This window comes from Daphnia carinata, chromosome 6 (genome assembly GCF_022539665.2).
Source record: "Daphnia carinata strain CSIRO-1 chromosome 6, CSIRO_AGI_Dcar_HiC_V3, whole genome shotgun sequence".
In the NCBI taxonomy this organism is placed as follows: Eukaryota; Metazoa; Arthropoda; class Branchiopoda; order Diplostraca; family Daphniidae; genus Daphnia; species Daphnia carinata.
In genome coordinates, this window is record NC_081336.1 from 2,221,677 (window position 1) to 2,241,738 (window position 20,062).

General features: G+C 40.6%; 7 protein-coding genes across 8 annotated transcripts; all 7 read right to left on the reverse strand.

Moving 5' to 3' along the window:
• Positions 1-96: 96 nt before the first annotated feature.
• LOC130689966 (brachyurin-like) lies at positions 97-1,664 on the reverse strand. Its single transcript, XM_057512921.2, has 7 exons — positions 1,505-1,664; positions 1,306-1,441; positions 1,161-1,239; positions 835-1,094; positions 674-766; positions 468-607; positions 97-405 (listed from the first exon to the last, which is right to left on the reverse strand). The coding sequence occupies exons 1-7, from the start codon at positions 1,547-1,549 to the stop codon at positions 238-240; spliced, it is 921 nt and encodes a 306-aa protein (XP_057368904.1). The 5' UTR covers positions 1,550-1,664; the 3' UTR covers positions 97-237.
• A 167-nt stretch (positions 1,665-1,831) lies between these two features.
• On the reverse strand, positions 1,832-3,571 carry LOC130689978 (glutathione peroxidase-like). The gene is made up of 5 exons (XM_057512935.2): positions 3,412-3,571; positions 3,150-3,341; positions 2,957-3,085; positions 2,746-2,889; positions 1,832-2,681 (listed from the first exon to the last, which is right to left on the reverse strand). Exons 1-5 carry the CDS (start codon positions 3,433-3,435, stop codon positions 2,487-2,489), a joined length of 684 nt encoding a protein of 227 aa, XP_057368918.1. The 5' UTR covers positions 3,436-3,571; the 3' UTR covers positions 1,832-2,486.
• An 89-nt stretch (positions 3,572-3,660) lies between these two features.
• LOC130689977 (glutathione peroxidase-like) lies at positions 3,661-13,075 on the reverse strand. 2 transcript variants are annotated; one of them, XM_057512934.1, is made up of 5 exons: positions 13,066-13,075; positions 4,791-4,984; positions 4,535-4,663; positions 4,312-4,455; positions 3,661-4,228 (listed from the first exon to the last, which is right to left on the reverse strand). In XM_057512934.1, exons 2-5 carry the CDS (start codon positions 4,971-4,973, stop codon positions 3,983-3,985), a joined length of 702 nt encoding a protein of 233 aa, XP_057368917.1. In that variant the 5' UTR covers positions 4,974-4,984; positions 13,066-13,075; the 3' UTR covers positions 3,661-3,982. The 2 variants fall into 2 exon arrangements, with proteins under 2 accessions (XP_057368917.1, XP_057368916.1); XM_057512933.1 differs by lacking the exon at positions 13,066-13,075 and adding an exon at positions 5,057-5,081.
• LOC130689965 (serine/threonine-protein phosphatase 2A catalytic subunit alpha isoform) lies at positions 6,378-8,052 on the reverse strand. Its single transcript, XM_057512920.2, has 6 exons — positions 7,758-8,052; positions 7,463-7,672; positions 6,932-7,195; positions 6,694-6,866; positions 6,523-6,630; positions 6,378-6,461 (listed from the first exon to the last, which is right to left on the reverse strand). The coding sequence occupies exons 1-6, from the start codon at positions 7,857-7,859 to the stop codon at positions 6,389-6,391; spliced, it is 930 nt and encodes a 309-aa protein (XP_057368903.1). The 5' UTR covers positions 7,860-8,052; the 3' UTR covers positions 6,378-6,388.
• LOC130689943 (transcription termination factor 2-like) lies at positions 8,490-14,718 on the reverse strand. The gene is made up of 13 exons (XM_057512879.2): positions 14,620-14,718; positions 14,389-14,506; positions 13,230-14,248; positions 12,717-13,178; positions 12,372-12,654; positions 12,116-12,313; positions 11,848-12,024; positions 10,405-10,535; positions 10,031-10,342; positions 9,814-9,962; positions 9,604-9,748; positions 9,044-9,541; positions 8,490-8,974 (listed from the first exon to the last, which is right to left on the reverse strand). Exons 2-13 carry the CDS (start codon positions 14,459-14,461, stop codon positions 8,621-8,623), a joined length of 3,801 nt encoding a protein of 1,266 aa, XP_057368862.1. The 5' UTR covers positions 14,462-14,506; positions 14,620-14,718; the 3' UTR covers positions 8,490-8,620.
• Positions 14,719-15,426: 708 nt separating this feature from the next.
• Positions 15,427-16,955, reverse strand: LOC130689973 (beta-1,3-glucan-binding protein-like). The gene is made up of 6 exons (XM_059495647.1): positions 16,688-16,955; positions 16,492-16,626; positions 16,303-16,430; positions 16,043-16,235; positions 15,789-15,987; positions 15,427-15,726 (listed from the first exon to the last, which is right to left on the reverse strand). Exons 1-6 carry the CDS (start codon positions 16,879-16,881, stop codon positions 15,517-15,519), a joined length of 1,059 nt encoding a protein of 352 aa, XP_059351630.1. The 5' UTR covers positions 16,882-16,955; the 3' UTR covers positions 15,427-15,516.
• A 672-nt stretch (positions 16,956-17,627) lies between these two features.
• LOC130689961 (beta-1,3-glucan-binding protein-like) lies at positions 17,628-19,218 on the reverse strand. Its single transcript, XM_057512914.2, has 6 exons — positions 18,907-19,218; positions 18,704-18,838; positions 18,515-18,642; positions 18,250-18,442; positions 17,981-18,179; positions 17,628-17,914 (listed from the first exon to the last, which is right to left on the reverse strand). The coding sequence occupies exons 1-6, from the start codon at positions 19,104-19,106 to the stop codon at positions 17,708-17,710; spliced, it is 1,062 nt and encodes a 353-aa protein (XP_057368897.1). The 5' UTR covers positions 19,107-19,218; the 3' UTR covers positions 17,628-17,707.
• Positions 19,219-20,062: the final 844 nt, after the last annotated feature.

The following is a 20,062-nucleotide window of genomic DNA, read 5'->3' on the forward strand; positions in this document are numbered from 1 at the left end:
GTAAGTCTTGTTTTTAATAGCCAGGATCTCAACCTGTTTACTTTGATAACACACACACACTGAAACCGCGTGTTGTTTGAACAATGATAGGTTCACCAAGGTTTATTGCGTGTTGATTCAAGTGACGTTAGTAGACGCTTTTCACGTATTCAAAAAGCATCACAACGAACTGATAATATCAAAAAAGATCTTTGACAACTTGTCGATTCGTACCAAATAAATCACAGACATTTTTATTTAGACAACCAAACCGGTCACCGAGACGATCCAGTCAACAAAGCTGGAAATGCGTGAAAATCCAGTGGGATATCCAAGCTCACAGCCGCTGGCCGAGCCGAAACTGACGAGGCCGACCTGATTGTAGACTCCGTTGTTGATGTAGCTCAACGGGCCGCCAGAATCTCCCTGTATTTGAATTCCAGTTGAAAATAAAGGTTTTATCGTATTGGATAGAATTTAAAACGTACGTTGCATGTTCCGTGACCGCCAGTAGTGTCAATGCACAGAACTGAATCTAGCACGCCATTTCCGTATACATCCTGGCAGTCTTGTACGCTGATTCCGGGAGCAGTGACTTTACGAAGTGTGGCTGTAGTGCTGGTCGCAGCTAAAATAAGAGAAATCTTTTTACACATTTTGTTTATAGAAAGGAAGGTATGTCTCATTTCCTTACTGTCGGAATCGAGACCCCATCCGGAAGCCAATAGAATGTCCCCAACGTGATCCTCCTCAGTGGATGGCACCAAACATATCGGTGCAATTTCAGCTGTAATCAACACATCAATCAATTAAGATTTCAAATCAACAATAGATTTGTTAGTTAAAACTACTAACGAGTGAAAGAGACGGGTGTAGGCAGTTTAATAAGAGCGACATCGTTCTGAAGACGAGCGGAATTCCATCTAGGATGCATGGTGTATTCGGTGGCCATAATTCTGACTTGAGTCGGCTCGACAATGTTCTTATTATGAGCGCCAAGGATGACTTCGAACGAGCGGCCTCCATCCGTGCAGTGAGCAGCAGTCAAGATCCAGTCGGAAGCGATGATGGTGGCACCACAGAACCACGAATTATCAACAACAAGAGCCACTTGCCTACCCATTTGAATTTTTAACTTTAATAATTAAACCAATAAATTTAATTCATGTTTTCAGACTGACCATGGGAATTCGTGAGGGACAGCTTCTACTCCGCCAACGATGCGTTCAGATTGCGGGTATTTTACCTGTCCGCAAATGCCTGTGTACAAAAAGGATTGGTGAAAATTGTCTAAAGAGAAATTCAGTAAAATTCGAGGAATGTTACCGCGTGTGCTGAAGGTGTGCGCATGTTCTCCGGTCGGGATAAAGTAGCCTGGACCCTGAGCCTGACTTGGTCGTGGGAAAAGGACGGACCTCGGCGGTAAATCCCTAAAATTCCTAAGCTTCGGGATCTCTGCCGCCTAATTTCAAACAAATTCAATTAAGATCAGTCAATAAATTTGATAAATGAAATAACAATTTACCTGGGCAAAGACGACGGCTACCACAATGAGAGCTACGACTTTCATCTCTGTTGATTGGTCCAAGATTTTCGACACATGAACCGATAGAAATTGCTTACAGCTCTTTTATATCGTTAATGTATGACGTCAAAGGTCTCACGGAACAAACGTCGATAACGGTTTGTGGTTATTGTTTTATTTTTAGGATTTCCAATCACCTTTGAAAGCCAAATTAAGTGCCATTTCACGTGCGACATAACGCGTTGAAAGCGAACAGCAGGTCAGTTCCACAATGATTTCCCAATCAAAAAAACATTTAAGGCTATTTCGTTACATAAAAAACGAGTATCCCTGCGAGCAGTGATGTTTATTCGAGATTACATTGGAACGGCTTCTTGTCAACAGGATACTGGGTTCGACAAGTCCACGTCTTTCACAGACACTCGAACTATCAGTTTGTTTTTCTGCTGCGATACAGAGCTAGATTGGATTACAACAACACAAAAATTGCGTCTTCTTATTCTATTCTAATAGGCAATTCAATATCTTTCTAGTGCGCGTACAGCGTGACTAGAAATGAATCTCCATTTCCTTATGCGATTAGATTTTCACTAAAGGCAAAAGTTTAAAGAAAAAAGGCCACCTTTCCTTTTTTTTCTTCTTCAAAGAATAGGAGAGCGTTTATTCAATTAAACAAACTAAATAGAGCGACAAAATCGATATGAGTCTCGGGAATTATAGTCAATGACAAGACTCTGCGGCATGGAAACTCGATCCGATTGCCCTTAGAATGCACAAAAGAGCTTCCGAGAGTTCCAGCCAACTGAGAGCTTAGCCTCCCCCCTTAGACCGCCGTCATGTTTCAGACGGTTGAGATCTAGAGGATCATGTGTCAAACTCAACATATAAAACCCAGCGAAGCTCACATCATTAAAAAAAAAAGAGACAAACGAGTATGGAAAAAGTTATTAATCCGATTTGTAAAAAATGTTAAATGTTTTTTTTAGAGATTAACAAGCGCATTAATGTCAGTGCGCATGTCTGCTACACGAACCATGGCGTCGTAGCGCATCACGGGTATTCCTTTGCGATCGACCAGGAATTTCTCAAAGTTCCAGCGGATATCGCTGTTACGAATTGGGGTGTAATACAATTTCGTCGATTCCTCGAAATACTCTCGAGTGGGCGGACAGCAGCTCTGATAGAATATCAACTTACATGCACGGACATTGCCTTAAAACTAACTTAGGTTGCTAAGTTACCTTTAGGTAGGCAAATAATGGATGTTGATTAGCACCGTTGACGTCGGTCTTTTGGAACAGCGTCATCTTGGGCTGGAAATTATCGCCTGGACGAACGTAACGGATTCCGTTCAAGATTTCTAAATCTGATCCCCCTGGTTCTTGCTGCAACAATCACAACATGATTAACAAACAACGTGTTACGTATCATTTCATTTTTCTAGACGCTCACCTTGCCAAATTGATTACAAGGGAAAGCTAAGATGGCCAACTCTCTGAATAATTCCTCTTGCAGTGCATTCAATTCGTGGTACTGTTCGGTGAACCCTCAGTAAGTAGCCACGTTAACGACCAACAACGCCTTCCCAATCAAATACATTATCAGTAAAAACGTATTTCACTAATAGCTTAAAATGGCTCGATACCTTTTGACGATCTCTGTTCCTAAACGTTGATAATCTGATGGTCTTTTCGCTATTCAACGCTCTCTCGGAGAACCGGAAAATTGTGTCTGTACAATTACACGGTTGACCCAACGACGGTGACATTTCGACAGAATCTTCTTCGGCTAAACTTTGGCCACTCCATAACATGAACATGAACAGCAGGACGTTCATCTAAAAGAATTTTAAAAAAGCGATTGAAGTAAAACAAAAAATAGAATGGAATCGTAATAAATGTTAATACCTTATGCGCAGCAGCGGCTACCATTTTGAGCCGCAGACTGCGAGTCGATTCGCAATGCGACTGAGATTTCGCAGTGGCTTTCAAAAATAGAGGCAAAGACAGGAAGGATCAATCGTGTTTTAAAGGGGCGTTTCTATTGCTTCCAAAAAATCTGATTAGACTAATAAGGAAGAGGGCAATATCCTGCCAACAGGCACTCTGCCCTATTGTGGCAATTTTCTTTTTTTCAAAAAGAAAAAAGAGCTCCTATTATGCTGTTTAAATGTTCTGTATTGAGTCATAGGCGTCGCTGAGGCGGTGAAAACGAAATCACTGCGCGGACAAAACAGCTGGCTAGAAACCGGATACGACGGCTCCGAATGCACAAGAGAGCGCGAAAACGAGAGTTGAAGATGGTACGAGTTTATCTCTCGTTCGTCACATCCTTTTCTAGTCCAACTGGGTTTCAAACCTCTTCTCCAAATCGCCGCCATGTTTCGAGCGGTTGAGATTTGGAGTGTCATATAGGTCGCGCGCGCCAATCTCGTTTCCCAACCGCCTCACCAACAACCAAACAACTAAAATAGGGCAATCAAGTTTTCTCAAGCGCAATTAACGATTCATAAACATTTGGATCGTTAACGTCGACAGAGATGAGCGATTCAATGTCTTCGCGCATTTCTGAAATACGAGCGGTGGCATCGTAACGTTTCACAGGTTTGCCTTTACGATTAACGAGGAATTTCTCGAAATTCCAACGGACATCGTTATTGCGCATCGGACTGTAATCCAGTCTGGTGGATGGCATGAAAAAATCTCGAGTCGTTGGACAGCTTCTCTGTTTAGGGTAAGAAAGCAACATGCACAAACAAGAATAAATGGTTATCGAGTACCATGACGTCATGCAGGAAATTCACTCACTTTCAGATATGCAAATAAAGGATGTTCTTTCGCTCCGTTGATATCGACCTTGCGGAATAATGTTATGTTCGGCTGGAAGTTGCCTCCCGGTCGGACGTATCGAATCCCATTCAAAATTTCAGAATCTGTAGCTCCCGGTTCTTGCTGCAAAGTTTTAATCAAAAAATAGGAAACGTAACTAACACAACATTATGCAAATAAATGGCACGTGAAAATGTCCTACCTGCCCAAATTGGTTACAAGGAAAAGCTAAAACAGCCAAGTCCATGGGGTACTCGTTCTGAAGTGCATTCAATTCGTGGTACTGATAGGTAAACCCTCAGTAAGTCGCCACATTGACGATGAGGACCACCTGTCGCAAGCAAACAATGATTCATGTTCAATGTCAAATGGGCACTTTGCCAGTGTTAACTTTTGTACACGAACGCACAACCTCCAGACAAGTAATTAGAAAACGAAAGAAAAATAAATGATGTCACCTTCCCGCTGAATTTGGAAAGGCGCAATGTCCTTGAGCTATTGAGCTCCTTCTCCGAATAGGAGTAAACGTTGTCAATGGACGAATTGGAGGTAGCACAATGCTGGCTCACTTTGATCCTGTCTGCGCCTACAGCGGGCCCCAAAAGGGTGACAGCCGTGAGCAACAAGCTCCAGACAGCCATCTTCGCCCGATCTATAACGAGAAAAAACAAAAATGATTTGGATTATCAAATTAAATGGACGCAAGTCTTTTAAACTGTATTACCTTTTCAAGGATTCTGCTGAAAAAGACTCCCAGTAAATCTCTTAGCCGGATGGGCGCTGCACCACAACTAATTCTGGAAATGGGGAATCAATGTTAGTTAATAAGCAAAATCGAATCGTCTAAAAACTGCGTTAACTGCGCATTTTTTTTTTTTCTAGACGTTTCAAACGGTTTCGAATTTCTTGCTTAAGCTACGTGTTTTCAGTCAAACAAACATTTCTGTTTAGAGACTTTGCACTGATGTCGAAAGTGACAGTCATCAGAAGTGGCCTTCGATAATAAGCACGGCATCAACAACCAAACTGAAATTGGTGAAATGATTACGATTTGTATTGATCGAGGTGAACTTCCAGTCTTTTTTTTATGGCTACAAATGACAGTGACGGGACACGACATTTAAAAACCACTCTTCTTCGTCTCGCTCGTTCTCATGTTGATGGATGATTTTCATTGTTTTCTTTTTTTTCCCCTTAAGTGAACTGGATCGCACGGGCTTGTTTTCGAGGAGGGTGGAGGAAGGGGGTCAAAGGTCACCATCTAGATAGTTATTAGTACAGGACACAAGGAAAGGGAACAGCCACATCAGCATGTCCCCATCTGGTGTTTTGAGACAAGTCATCAAAAAAAGCGTTAGTACAATGGAAATCTGATGCTCGTGGTCTAATCTTTTGTTTTGTTTGTTTTGGGCGGCTCGTCTGTCAGTATTCAGTTGCTTTTGGCTGACACGCGCTCCTACTCTTCCTCCTCCCTCTTTAACTCTTTTCTTAAATAAATCGTAAAGATGGTTCGAGGGTATCAACGGGCCAGGTAAAGAAGGAAAAAAATAAGGTGACAAAAGGGAAGAGCGAAGAGGGAAAGTGATACTAGAATATACCAAATTGCACGTTACTCTCTCACGCATTTACGATACGGGTGAGAAAATAGAGAGGGCGGGGGGCAAGGAGGTTTTTTTTTCGACACAAAAAGAGAAGATTCCATGTTTCTTTAATAATGGTAAAGAACAAATCACGAACTCCAAATTAAAAAAAAAACCGTAAAGGGAATAGTGTTTTTTTTTTGTTTTTGTTTTTGTTTTGTGGTGGGTAGATCTGGAAGGGGATGTTGATCTTTTTGCTTTGCATTCAAAGATGCGCATAAAGAGGACGTTTTAATAGGGAGGTGCAGAATACTCTTAATCCTGAATAAGCGGGATGCTCTCTGTCACCCGACTGAGGAAAAAGACAAATGAACTGAGCATGACAGAAAGAAATAAAAAAAAAATAGAAATAAAAAAAAAATTTGAAGAAGGAAAAAGGGAAAATTTTTTCGGTGTTCCGCGATGTTCTTTTGCTTTTAAAGGAAATAGTCGGGCGTGCGCCGGGTTACATGAGGTTCTCCTCTTCTTGGAGCCGGGTCAAACTGCAAGCTGTAAAGAAAGATGGGCTGATCAGTACCATACAGCTAATAGGGAAAATGCAATAACTTACAAGGAGTATTTCAATGAATCATCCAGTTCCATGATGGCCGCTTGGTTGCCGCACCGGTAACAATAGTTGGGTGCAGAGAATATCGTTACCACATTGCGATCATGACACCTATTGAAAGCAATACGGATCCATTAAATGATCACGAAGCTACGACAAATCACCGAATCATACCAGTTGTATCCTTCCATGACAAGTTGGTGAGCCCTGGAGACCAGAGTCAGGTTGTTGGAGTGATTGAAAGTTTCGGAAATGTCTTGGCCGAAGGTGTAGCCTGCTCCACGGGGGGAAATACCCCAGCCACCTCGGTCATCTGGATCAGACCATAACAGGTCGCACATGGGGCCCTGTTTTACCACAAAAGACAATTCAACTCAAACGGTTGCGCCATCAAACTTTGAAGTGAAATAACCTCGTGAGGAACTTCTTGAAGACGATCGAGAGACCGAATGTGATCTAGGGTGTCGATAGAAGGAGAAAGTCCTCCGTGAAGACAGAAGATCTGACTGTCGACAAGCGCTGTCAGGGGAAGATAGTCAAACAGATCGGTGAAGTACTTCCAGACGTTAGCATTGCCGTATTTCCGTAGGCACTCGTCGTAAAATCCATAGACTTGTGTGATCTGACGAGACTCGTGATTCCCTCTCAGGATGGTAATTCGTTCACGATACCGAACCTACGCAAGAAGAACTTTTGTAATGTTTTCACCTTGCTAAACACAGTCTACAATTTGGCAACAAGCACTGGATGATTTACAAATTAAAACTAATGCAAGCCCCCATAATAAGGTTGCCAATTTTTTAAATGAATATAGTGAACAACAATATCAATTAATTCTAATTTGAGCTATTTTAATCTCTGCTACTGAAAGCAAGACTAAGATATGAATCTTATCACGAATGATTACAAAATAATCAGTTGAGTCATGTCTTTGACAACTCACCTTTAGGGCAACAAGTAATGTGACTGTTTCCACGGAGTAATAACCTCTGTCAACATAGTCTCCCATGAACAAATAGTTAGTATCTGGAGATTTTCCTCCAATGCGGAAGAGTTCCATCAGGTCATGAAACTGTCCGTGGACATCACCACATACTGTGACAGGGCATCTGACTGGCTGGACATTTGATTCTTTGGCCAAAATTTCTTTTGCCTGTCAGGTGTGAAAAAAACATTATCATAAACACATCTTACAATAAAGTAAAGCACAAGTGGGAAACGAGTTGAAATGCACGTACCTTTTCACATAGGGTTTTGACTTGGTTCTCGGCCAACTGCTTGCATTCGTTAAGCTGTTCAATCCATTGGTCGAGTTCTTTAACCACTGCTTTCTCTTCCATACTGAATACTTTACAACTTCGTAAAAGACAAAAGTATCAACAGACAAATGCGTGTGTCGGTGGGGCCACGAAAACTCAAACGTAACTTATTCGGATTGCTTACACTTAACAGAGCTAGTATAACATGTATCGGTGGCCACCCCCTTTCTGCCACTTTTCCTTGGATAGGAAAATGGCCGCTTGGTCGTAACGAAGACTTTCGCCACCAGGCGTCAGGTGCAGGCTATAGCGTTGTGACGTCACGTCTTCTCGGGCAACGGCTACGATTCAACATTTATAGTTCCCTGATATACGAACTTTTTCTAGGGCTCGAAAATTAACAGTTTGAGAAAGCAATTTTTTTCTTGTAAAGGCATTTTACTAGATTACAAGATTTTATATAATGTTTCCCTCGTTCAGTTTTTGGAAAATCGATTAATCGATAGTTAAGAGGTGTGTACATCAAGATTTCAAATTACTATCGAACGTTTTTGTTTATTTAAAAATATTCAGTCATTGCTTATTATCACAATCAATCGCGTTATGTCTGTTCCTCTGTTCCTGTTCTCTAATATCTATGTTCCAGTAAGGATAATATGTTTCCAAAAATAGCAGTTTGTAGTTTTATTTTGAATATTTGTTACACAGGGTTTTATTTTCCCTTGAACTTCAATAATTATTGGGGATCTTCATGGGCATGAACATTGAATAAAAGCGAACAAATTGAAAAATTAAAATCCGAATTTTGATACATTATTTTAAATGGAAGATGCCAAGTACTTTTAGAATCCATCAGGATTTAACATGGGCTTCGGAGCATAAGGTGGGGGACCGGGGTTAAAAAGCATCTTCAAATCATCAATGGTCAAACCTTTTGTCGCAAGTTTTGCTGCTCCGGTAAGAATACCATTAGCCATGGCCAATTTTTGTTGCTGCAGTTGGAGGATGCGTTCTTCAACGGTACCTTGCGTGACCATACGGTGAACGTGAACATCTTTCGTTTGGCCAACGCGATAGACACGGTCACATGCCTGAGCCTCCAACTGTGGGTTCCAATGCATATCGGCCAGAAAGATGTGATTCCCACCAACCAAATTCAGTCCTACTCCACCGGCGCTAAGTGAAAGAAGAATTACCTAAAAAAAAAAAACAATGAAAATAAACTGTAATAAAGAGAAAAGTTACAATGCGGAAAAACTATTTACCGGTGAGCCCTTGGGGTTTCCGTTAAAATCTTCCACGATTTCTGTACGGTGTTTAATTGCAACACTGCCCGCTATTAAATGGCAACGAATCCGAAGTTTGCGAAAATGCTGGGCAAACAGCTCAAGCATGGACGTCCATTGAGAGACTACGACAGCTTTCTGATCCTGAGCGACAATTTTCTTCACTTCGTCGATAATATACTTCATCTTGCTACTTAGGTTTTCGCGGTCGAAGATAGGGTTCGTATGAGTAAAAAAGTTTTCTTCTTCTTTTTTTGGCTCGTCAGGTTTACTGCCTAACGTCATGTTTGACATTTGGGAGATCAAGTCCATGTCATTGTCTTCAATTTTGGCTTCTTCACTGCCCATCGATTCTGTTTCGGTAGCATCCAACATTGTCTGGATTAAAGCAGGATGTGAGCAAGCTTGTCGAAGACGAAGCAGTAATACCAACATCATTTGCTTTGTCACGTTTTTCTGAGGCAGTTCAGGAAGATTCTGGTAAAAAGAAAAACAAGGGCATGAGCTTTTAAGCACGGTTTGTATGATTGATGATTTACCGTTCGGTCGTATGTAAATCCTTCTCTCATCCTCGCCTCTTGGCCTTTTATATACTCCTCTAGAGCCTTACGCGAAAAGGCAAGAAGTTTTTGATATACTTCGTTCTCTTCTTTCGATAGCTGAACTTGGTGAACATGCACCTCCCTAAAGTAATCAAAATCGAAGCATGACATAAAATCGAGAACGAAAGGAATAAACTAAAGACAGACCTAGATGGCATTGCAACGAGCGGTGTTTCGCTTCCTTCAGCCTTTTGGTCTTTCGTGCGTCTCAAAAGAAGGGCTTTGATTAGAAGTTGCAGCCGTCCTTGAGCTTGCTCATTCTTGGCCTTTGAAGAATCGACCCATCGCTTCCACACCTTGAATGTAATAATAGAGTAATATAACATAGGTCTGCAAAGAAGAAATGGAATCAGAAAATATGTACCGCTAATTGGTCGAACGGTGACACGCGAAGGAAACGCAAAAGAGAGTACATGTCCAGCTCTTTATTCTGTACCGGAGTACCAGAAACTGCCCACCGACGGACCGCACGCAGCCTACAAACAGCTTGCGATATACCCGCTTTCGGATTACGAATCACGTGGGCTTCATCAAGGATGATGCGATCAAATGCGATTTGTAGTAGAACCGACTGTCGTATGGCACTCGCATCAGTTTCGACGTCGAAATCACCAATTGGTTTGGAATCGCCATCCTTCTTGTCGATTTTCACATTCGCAATTTCTCTTGAAACAATCTACATTCAGAAGAAAGATTCTATTAGTTGTTTTAACAATGTAAACTAATAATTGACTCTACCTGGTAAGTGGTAATGACTACATCGTAATGGTGCAGTTTGGGCGCCAACTTGTTACGATCTGGGCCATGAAAAATCACCACACTCAACGAATTACGTTTACAGCGTCGCTGGATTTCTTTCTCCCACTGACCTAGTGTCAAAAGTAATAAAGAAGTCAACAGTGAAAGTGCATTACATGAGTTAAACAATTTTCCAAACGAAACGATGATCAACGCTCAGCCCTCAAATAGCGCCATTTTGTCAAGTTCCTCCCACCACCCCCAACCATTCGAGGGGGACTGAGGTCAGGGTGGTTGGTAACCTTGGTTCTCTCAGTTGTGTCCCAAACAGCAAACAAGTAACAACGCGTGGCCATTGGTTAATCGTTGTGCTCAACTCAGGGAAAAATGCAAAGCGAAATCCAAAAGCCACCTTATTTATCAAATCCAGCAAAGAGCCCTGCTGTTAAGCCATCTGTACCGCCTAATTTAAATGATATCCGGCCCATCAAACCCGCTACCAAACACAGGAAGAACGAAACACAGCAATTGGACGGCCATTTGGAAGAAATCGTCGACGTTCAGGCAAATTTTTAAACGGTATTGTGATACACTTTCCATTCAACTTTGAAATAATCTTTTGCTTAGGAAATGCTATTCTCGTTAAGTAAAAGTAGCCCCGATAGTGAAGTACGCCAAGATTTTAATTACGGATTACGAGGTGCTCCTAGGCTTAGGCACGATGATTTCGAGATTTTGACGACGTTTCAACGTCTCATTACCCCACCTGAAAGTCCCAAAACTGTGGACGACTTCATCAAAAACGTGCCAGTAAAAATTTCTGTTGTGCTGTGTCGACAGATTTCTTTTATAACACAGCGTTTTTTTCTGTTAAGAACGAGGCTAACCACAAAGCAGCACAGCATTTTAAATGGCTCTTGGAGGGTCGTAAAAAGCTAGTAGAAGGAACTAACATTTCATACCATGATGGAAAATCTATAATCTCTCGTATTCTACGCAGCGGTTATTTTAGCCGAATTCGTTTAAACAACTTAAAAAAGGGGACGGAAATCGCGTACAATAAAAAACCAATACAGACTAATAAATTAACATCGCCAGTTGGTTTCGTGGACGCCAACAACTTCCAGGCTAATGTCAGCTCACCGTCTGAAAGACCACCGTTGAAAGAAAACAAACCGAATCATCCAACCAGGATAGAATAATAAAAAAAAGCCCTGGATGTAACACAACGGCCTATCTGTGAAGATCAAAAGAAGCAGTCTTCGTATAATAAAGAACACGAAATTTAATAATACATTCAAAGTTTTTTTTTTTAATATCTACTGTTTGCGGCACATTCTATTGGATAAAAAACACCAAAACCCTCATTTTATGATAATCCTGTTATTGTTAACCGTTCTATATAACGATAAAAATACATAGATTAAACAAGACTGGACTTACCTACTACACTTGCAGGGCAGACGACGAGTGTTCCAGCAGACCGCTTAATCTTGACGGTCTTGGAAAGCCATATATCACTGGAAGCCGGCGGTGCTGGATCTAGCTCCTTCTGGCGTACGACCAACGAAATCATAGTCAGAGTTTTGCCCAAACCCATATCATCGGCCAATATCCCTCCTACAAAATAAAGATCAGAAAGGCTGTACCTAAAAACTTTACGTGATCTACCTAGGGTTAAAATTAACAAGTCAATAAAAGAATATCAAACCGGCTGGGACTTGAGTTTCACGCCACAAGAGCCACTTAAGGGCACGTTCTTGGTGAGGTAAAAGAGGGACCGTGAGGCAGGATGGTGTAGGTTCTTTTTCCGTTTCCTTCGGGCAGCTGGCAAGAGAGCGATGAAGATTTTCAAGCGAGTCCATAGTAATAGAGACGGCTTCTCGGCGGGCTGCTGCGGAGATGTATCCTACAGAACAGAAAAATATGGTAGTCGTTGTTAGTAAGAAAGTAATCAAACAACTTACCAGTTTCTGTTTTTTGATACAACTCTTTCCCAGCATTATCCGCAAACATCTTCTTTTGCATTTCTGTTAACCTCGGTGCCTCCGGAAGAAGCTGAATCCCTTTTTGCTTTTCACCTAATGTACGGCTGCTCATTTCGCTTTGAAAATCAACAAATTTCGATTTCGAAGTGGCACCGGCATTAGTAGCATTTGCGATTGACAGTTGAATGAGGCGACGCTCCATGTCACCAATTTCAATCCGTAAACGTTCCTTTTGCCCAGCAGATGCGTTTCCCATGGCCCACTGAAAATTAACTTTTTTCTTTCAGGATATCGTCAAATTATTTGTATTCGACTGTGTGTTACCTTTTTCATTTGCAGTTGCTTACGAAGTTCATCTTCTTGAACCTCACTATCTGACGCCGATGATACAACTGGGGCAGGGCGAATATCCGGAACTACTGCAGCCGACTCCAGTTTCTCCGTTATCAGACGAATTTGTTCTTTAAGTTTTGCTCCTCCATCGGGCAGCGACTCTAACCTGCACGACTTCATTAAAAGTTTCTTCCGCTCCAGGTCTTCGCGCAACCGTACCGCCTCTGCAGCCGAGAGCGTTACTGGAGGAATCGGTAGTGAGATCTCCGACGCCGAAGTGATTTCTTCGATGCTGTTATCTAGAACTTCAGGACTGGAAAATGAAACTACTGTACTTGACACTTCGAGGATGCTGTTGGAAAGATCTTCTATCGGTATTTCGGCATCCTCTTCTAGAGGATCGGGACGCTGTGATTTATTTTCAATTGCAGTGGAAGATTTTCTAGATCCATTCTAAAAAAGATTACGTTAAATTAATCCTTAGATTGCATAGAAAAAGCTTACTTCATTGTGACGCTCCATAGTGGAACCATTTCCAGAATCGTATTTATCAAAGCTTGTCGCAAGAGGAGCCTCTTGAATTAGGCTTTGACTTAGGTGTGGTGATGTAGAGGACGTCGAGTGTAGTGAAGGTTTTGGTGAAACCATTCTTGTTGAAGGAAATCTACCGTTTGAGGAAGATACGTGATTGTCAGCTTTGTTGGGTCCTTCATACCTATTATGAGGCGTGATTCGTGGGCTTGAATCCTCATCGCTGTCATCACTTTCAATTCTCTTTACAACACGCTTTCCTAGAGATCGCGTATGACGTACACGCGGTGTAGGTTCGACGCTGGAATCTGACTCATCGCTGGTGATCGTAGGCTTTTTTACCCGTGAGGCGTCGAAACTAGAGTCAGAATCACTGTCCACTGGGTTTCTGAATGCGTTTTTCTTCGTAGTCGGGTAGGGAGAAGAATCGTCTAGACTGTATAAGGAACTAACAGATCTATCAGACAAGTTGGACTTCTGAACAGCCACGTCTTCTGCATCAGAAGCCTCAGCAGAGTTTTCTTCCGAACTGCGAATAACCATATGTCCATGGCGTTTTCCTGCTTGGATAACTTGATAAGTATCATCAGGGTCAGGTTGACTGGCGTATTCCATTCCAGGGACGGGACTTATTCCTTTGAGACGGTATGACACGTTCGCTTCGGAATCGTCATTTGAATCTTCATCAGAACTCCTACTAGATCTATGCTTTACCTGCTGGTCCTTCATACTATTGCTGTTGAACTTTGAAGCACTAAGGTGTTCCTTGTTAGAAATCCCACTCCTGTCTAGCTGATCTTCTGATTCCCAAGATTTCTCATGCTCAGAAGTTTCAAAGCTGTTTGAATGTTGTGGCTGTTCAGGCTCTGAACTATATTCTTGGAGGGATTCTTCTATTACGTCTGTCTCTTCAAGACTAGATGTGTTTGATTTTGGCTGCCGTAAGGAATCATCAATAGGGGTTTCAGAAACTTCATAATCAGAAGCTTCATCTGTGAGGAAAATTTCAATATCAAACATTACTTATTGCTTTTAAGGAATACTTTATAATGTAAAGCCTGGGCAAAAACAGAAAACATTGCAATAGAACAGAAAAATTACTGTCAAACAGAAACAATTTAAGATTCTTTACCTCCACTGTTTTCTTCATCAGGTGTTGATGGGACCAAATCACTTCTATTAGCTCTATATGAGTATCTTGACATTTCTTTTTCGGATTTTCGGTTTTAAGTATGCCAACTTTTGTATACCTGAATTTCATGAGAAGATAAAGTGACATACTAACGGAAAGAAACAGCCTTTACATGTAAAATTACCACACAAACAATCAACAAGACATTCAGAAATCTAAAATAAATTTTACCGTTTAATTAGATAAAATCTTTTGTTCTCATAGCAAAATTTCGCTCACTAGCAAATCTCGTCACTTGTTCTCGTTACCCAAAATTTCGAACCATGGAGCAAACGCAGTTGCCAATGCTAGTGAAAAGATATGCATGAAAATAATATTTGAAAAGTATTTGAAATTTTCATCGATTGTTTCTATTTTTATTGGCTCAGAAACATTTAATGAAATTTAAAATTTAAGTTTTTGAATTAGTCTTTTTGTTTGTTGTTGTTTTTAGTCTTTTTGAAGTCGTGCAACATTGTCTCAGTTCCTAACTTGCGAAGCAGGTGGCGAGTTGACTTCAAAAGTTTCGATTTGCGTGAAGTATCGCAGTGCAAATACCAGATTTCTAAGTAAATCATTGATTGCTTACGAATAAAGTGCCATCTTAATATTCCTCTTAAAAACCTTGTTTGTCAAACTGGTATAAACGGTTACAAATGAGTCAGCTCCGTTACATCTTTACATTTACAAGCCAAAACGAAACAATCTTTTCGTCGATTTTCAAGGAATTCGGTCTTTTCAAGTTAGCCAACTCCTGCTACACAGCACAGCCTTCTAATTGCACCTCAGAGTATTTCTGGCTTTGTTTATTCGTCTTGGGACATGTAACAATGGCTCGTGATGCATTCAAGACAAAATACAACTGATACAGTCAGAATTTTTTCCCCAAGTAAGTTCTCCATATTGTGTGTTCAAACCATGAGCTTGCTGTTAATATTTTCCGCTCGTTAGTTTTGGCGGGAAATTTACGTCTCTCAATGTTACGCAATAGAAACATGATTTTAATTTTGCTTGTATATTTAAAGCACTTGGGTTGTAATAATTTGATCAATCATCAATTGTAAATATTTTTTGGTTTTTTCCCAAACTTTAGCCTAATTGATACACGCGAATGTAGTCAACTTGCATAGTATTGTCTTCAGTTGCTGCGTTCCATGTAGGCAGCCAGCTGTTGCGGCTTTCCCAGAAGGTTTTCATCTGAGTGGGATCGGAAGCAGTCCAGGGTTTGTCATAAACCGCATTTTGGCAGCCATCGGGGAAGAAGTTGCCGCCAACAGCAACATTCAGCAAGAAATGGAACTACGCATTTAAAAAATGTGATAACATTTTTGATACGTGATGAAATTTTTTTCGCTTAATACTCTTTGATCGAAAGGTGCCATGACGGTGCCGGAGCTCCACAAATTCTGTCCTCTAAATCCACCCAATTCCCAGAAACCACCTGCTGGGGGATACATCTCACCAATCATTTCATTGTCAACGAAGAATTGGAAACCATTTGGAAGCCATTCGACACGGAAAATATGGAAGTCGGAAGCAAAGTCAGGAGCTTGAATAATCCTAAAGCAAAATTTAAAATTGAGGTATGAATAATTTGAATAGGCATGAAACATACTTTTCCCAGTGGGTCAAGTCATAGCGGTTTTGGCTAGGATCAGGACCCCAATGCAAAGTGCTACCGGCCAATTGTCGCCCAATTGGATATCCATTGCAAGAAAAGTCTGCGTTTCCTCTTGTTTCCACAATGTCAATTTCCCCCGATCGTGGCCAACCGCCGTAAACCTCGTCCGTAGGAAGCATCCAAATAGCTTTTTAAAGAAAAAAAATTATTTCGTTCAATGCTAAATCTTTTGAAACTTCTTTAAAAGGAAATACCTGGCCAAAGCCAATCTCCTTTCGGCATTTTAGCCCTGACTTCGATCGTTCCATAGGTGAAGCTGAATGAATCGCTTGTCACCATACGAGCAGACTGGGCAGGGTTGATAATTTCATTACCAGCCACTCTGAAGAAAGAGAAGAGTCAACCGAAAACCAAATGGATGCACAATATGTAGAACAAATTACACGTAGCAGCCGCCATCAATGTTTACGTTGCAGCCCTCCTGATTTAAATCGAGCACGCCATTGTACAAAAAATCCTCGCCAAAACGGTCGGCAGTCAACGTTGGCTTAATGTACAGAATACCATCTCGGACATAACTATGATAATACTATTTTATTTTTTTTAATTTTATTAAAATTTTTCGGAGACTAATTGTACCTGTTTTCTGGTAGGTTGTCATAGTACTGGAATTCGTTATTACCTCCTCGCCATGCTGTGATCAAGTGTTTCCATCTGCTGTAGTCAAGAGTGTCAAACTCCTCCTGCCAGATGATAGGACCACGCGCCAGGCTTTGGATGCTGACTGCATGGCAAACTGCCAACGCAAATAAAGCGAAAAAGGTGGGCTTCATTTTTTTGTTTACGTGACCTAAAATTGTACTCTAGCCTCGCATCTAACCCGTCAATAAGGAGTGTCGAAATAGAAACACTTTATGGTGTTTTATATGCTAGTCTCTAAACGATATCTTGGTTCGAATGCCACCTTAAATTGCAACCCAGCTATTATTTGTTTAAGCTTTCTTTATCATGGGCAATGTGCGGACTGTATGACCAAAATTATATATTAGGCTGTAATGTAGGTGTATGAATCCTACGTTGTTCAAGTTTGTTACTTCGGTGCAACTAGTATTGTGGACACAATTTTTTTATTGGGGGGGGGATTGAAGTGGGGATGACGGTTTCAGGTTCTTTTTATCTAGTAGCAGGGCACGACGTGTTAAGCTAGTTAATAGTCTTGTTTGTTTGTTTTTGTTGTTGTTTATTTTTGCGTATCTTTTTAAGTTAATGGCTTTATCATTTGAGTTGTCATGCACGCTGGACAGAACTAAATCCACACTACAGGTATCGTTAGGTGCGCAACGATTTCGTCAATGTTTAGTACGAGATTTTATGGCCGCAAAACCATGTTTTTTACTTCTTATTTACAAAATTAGAGCTTTGAAGTTGAAACCTTTTAACAGCAGCGCTTTTTTGTAAAAGCGTTTTACTTTCGAGGCTTTTTAATAGGAGAATATTAGCAATTAATTATGCGTGTGTTTGAATTTTGCAATTCCACAAAATTATTACGCAACTGTATATTACGTTTTTATTGCAGTTTCGAAAAGTGTAACTATTTAACAATCTGAAGAGTTTGATTTTATGGAATAATTGAAAACTAGATGGCTGCGATTTGCCACATCATAATCCGTAGACTCGAATGTAATCAACTTGCATACTATTGTCTTCCGTTTCAGCATTCCAAGTCGGTAACCAATTTTCGCGACTTTCCCAAAAAGATTTCATCTGAGTTGGGTCGGATGCATCCCATGGCTTGTCGTAATTTTCATTTTGGCATCCGTCAGGGAAAAAATTACCACCGATAGCCACATTAATCAGGAAATGGAACTACGGTGTATCCAATAGTTCATTAGAAAAGAATTAAAACTTCCTACCAATAATCTATCGTTATACGCGTTGGTCAAAAGGAGCTAAATTACTGCCTGAACTCCACAGATTTTCTCCTTCGAATCCACCCAATTCCCAAAATCCTCCGGCAGGCGGAAATATTTCACCAATCAGTTCATTGTCAATGTAGAAATGGAATCCATTCGGAAGCCAATCAATTCTGTATGTGTGAAAATCTGAAGAAAAATCAGGAATTTCGATGACCCTATTATCCGGAACAGGTTTTTAGTGAGTAAGTTTCGATTAATATAATTGACATCGTATAATTTACGCACTTTTCCCAGTGGCTCAAACGCCATTTGTCTTGACTAGGATCCGAGCCCCAGTGCAAAGTACTTCCAGCCAACTGACGACCAATAGGAGCGCCATTACAAGAAAAGTCAGCATTGCCTCTGTTTTCAACAATGTCGATTTCGCCCGAGCGCGGCCAGTCGCCGTAAAGATTATCTGTAGGTTTCATCCATATCGCTATTTATTTTAAAATAACATAGAATTTGTTACGTAAATCCCATACTGTTTTTGTAATATTTTCTTTTGTACCTGGCCATATCCAATCTCCTTTAGGCATTTTAGCTCTGACTTCGATCGTTCCATATGTGAAACTGAAGGATTCACTCGTCACCATTCGCGCTGATTGGATAGGATTGATAATTTCATCCCCAGCAGCTCTATTAACAGAAGAATGATGAAGAAACTCTTGAATTGCTTACTGCAGAAGAAGGCTTTTACACGTAACATCCTCCCTCCCAATCTACATTGCAGCCTTCCTGATTCAAATCGAGTACACCGCTGTAAAGGAAATCTTCGCTGAAACGGTCAGCAGTCAATGTTGGCTTTATGTATAGGACACCATCACGCACGTAACTTCCAAAAAGATAGGTAATTACATTTTTCCTTTACAATAGCTCAATTAAGATAGGTTGCCATCATACCTGTTTTCGGTGAGATTATGGTAATATTGAAATTCGTTGTTACCGCCACGCCATGCAGTGATCAAATGCATCCATTTGGTATAGTCTAGAAATTCAAATTCATCTTGCCAGATAATAGGACCTCTCACCTGGCTACCGGTGTTGGCTTCCGCTTGGTAATAGACAGCCAGAAAAAATGGAGCAAAAAAGGCAAGCGTCATTTTTTTTTATTGGTAAATTTGGCTAATGTTCTAAATATTGAAATAGCTTTTCAATGGTCACACAAGACATCCAAAAAGAACTATGCTGTCGTTTGCACTCGTCACTAGTATTATTTTGAAATTTCAAAATGAAGCGAAAGGTTCAATAGCAAAACCCTTGTTTTGGGTTAAGCTTCTTTTATCAGGAGTAACCCAAAACAAAACATAATTGTATGTTGTTATGTCGTACTTATTGCGGTCACGATCTTATCAGATGAAAATATTAATTATTAAGGATGCTGATACTCAACTCACTTTCATATCAGCATCAAAATTCCTTAAGCATGCAAATAAAGAATTTTTAGATAAACTGTAAGCTGTAGTTGATAAGCCCCTCTGTCTGACTTAGATAATACGTAAACAATGAAATTACATACTACTTCCTTTCCCTACATTATAACAGGTAGACAACCATTTGTCACATTTTTTTTTACAACGTTAGATCAGCCGTGTGAAAGCAGCCTATCACTTATCATAATTTGGATTTTGACAACCATCGATGAGGAGATTACCTTCAATGCAGAATTGTAAGTGTAAAATAACATTAATAAAACGAAAAAATTGCTACTACGTTAAACGTTGAAACGCACGAAATTAGCTATGATTTCTACTAAAATGTTTACGAACGAATATTCGTCCAAAACCCAACAAAAAGATAGCATTAGACCGCATTTTTCTAAAACTGAAAATATTGTTTTATTTTTGAAAAACTTATACAACCCATAAGCGGCCACATGCAATCAACTTTGGGGATCCCTACAAGACCTCATCAAAAGGGAGCTTTATTGGCCCCTCGTCCATTGGACAAAGCTGAATCCAATTGTAACACTTGAGATGAGTGACATTATACTAAATTCGTACCGAAGCCTCCCTGAAACGGAAAATTCAAACGTAAACAACGGGTTTCGAAACTAATA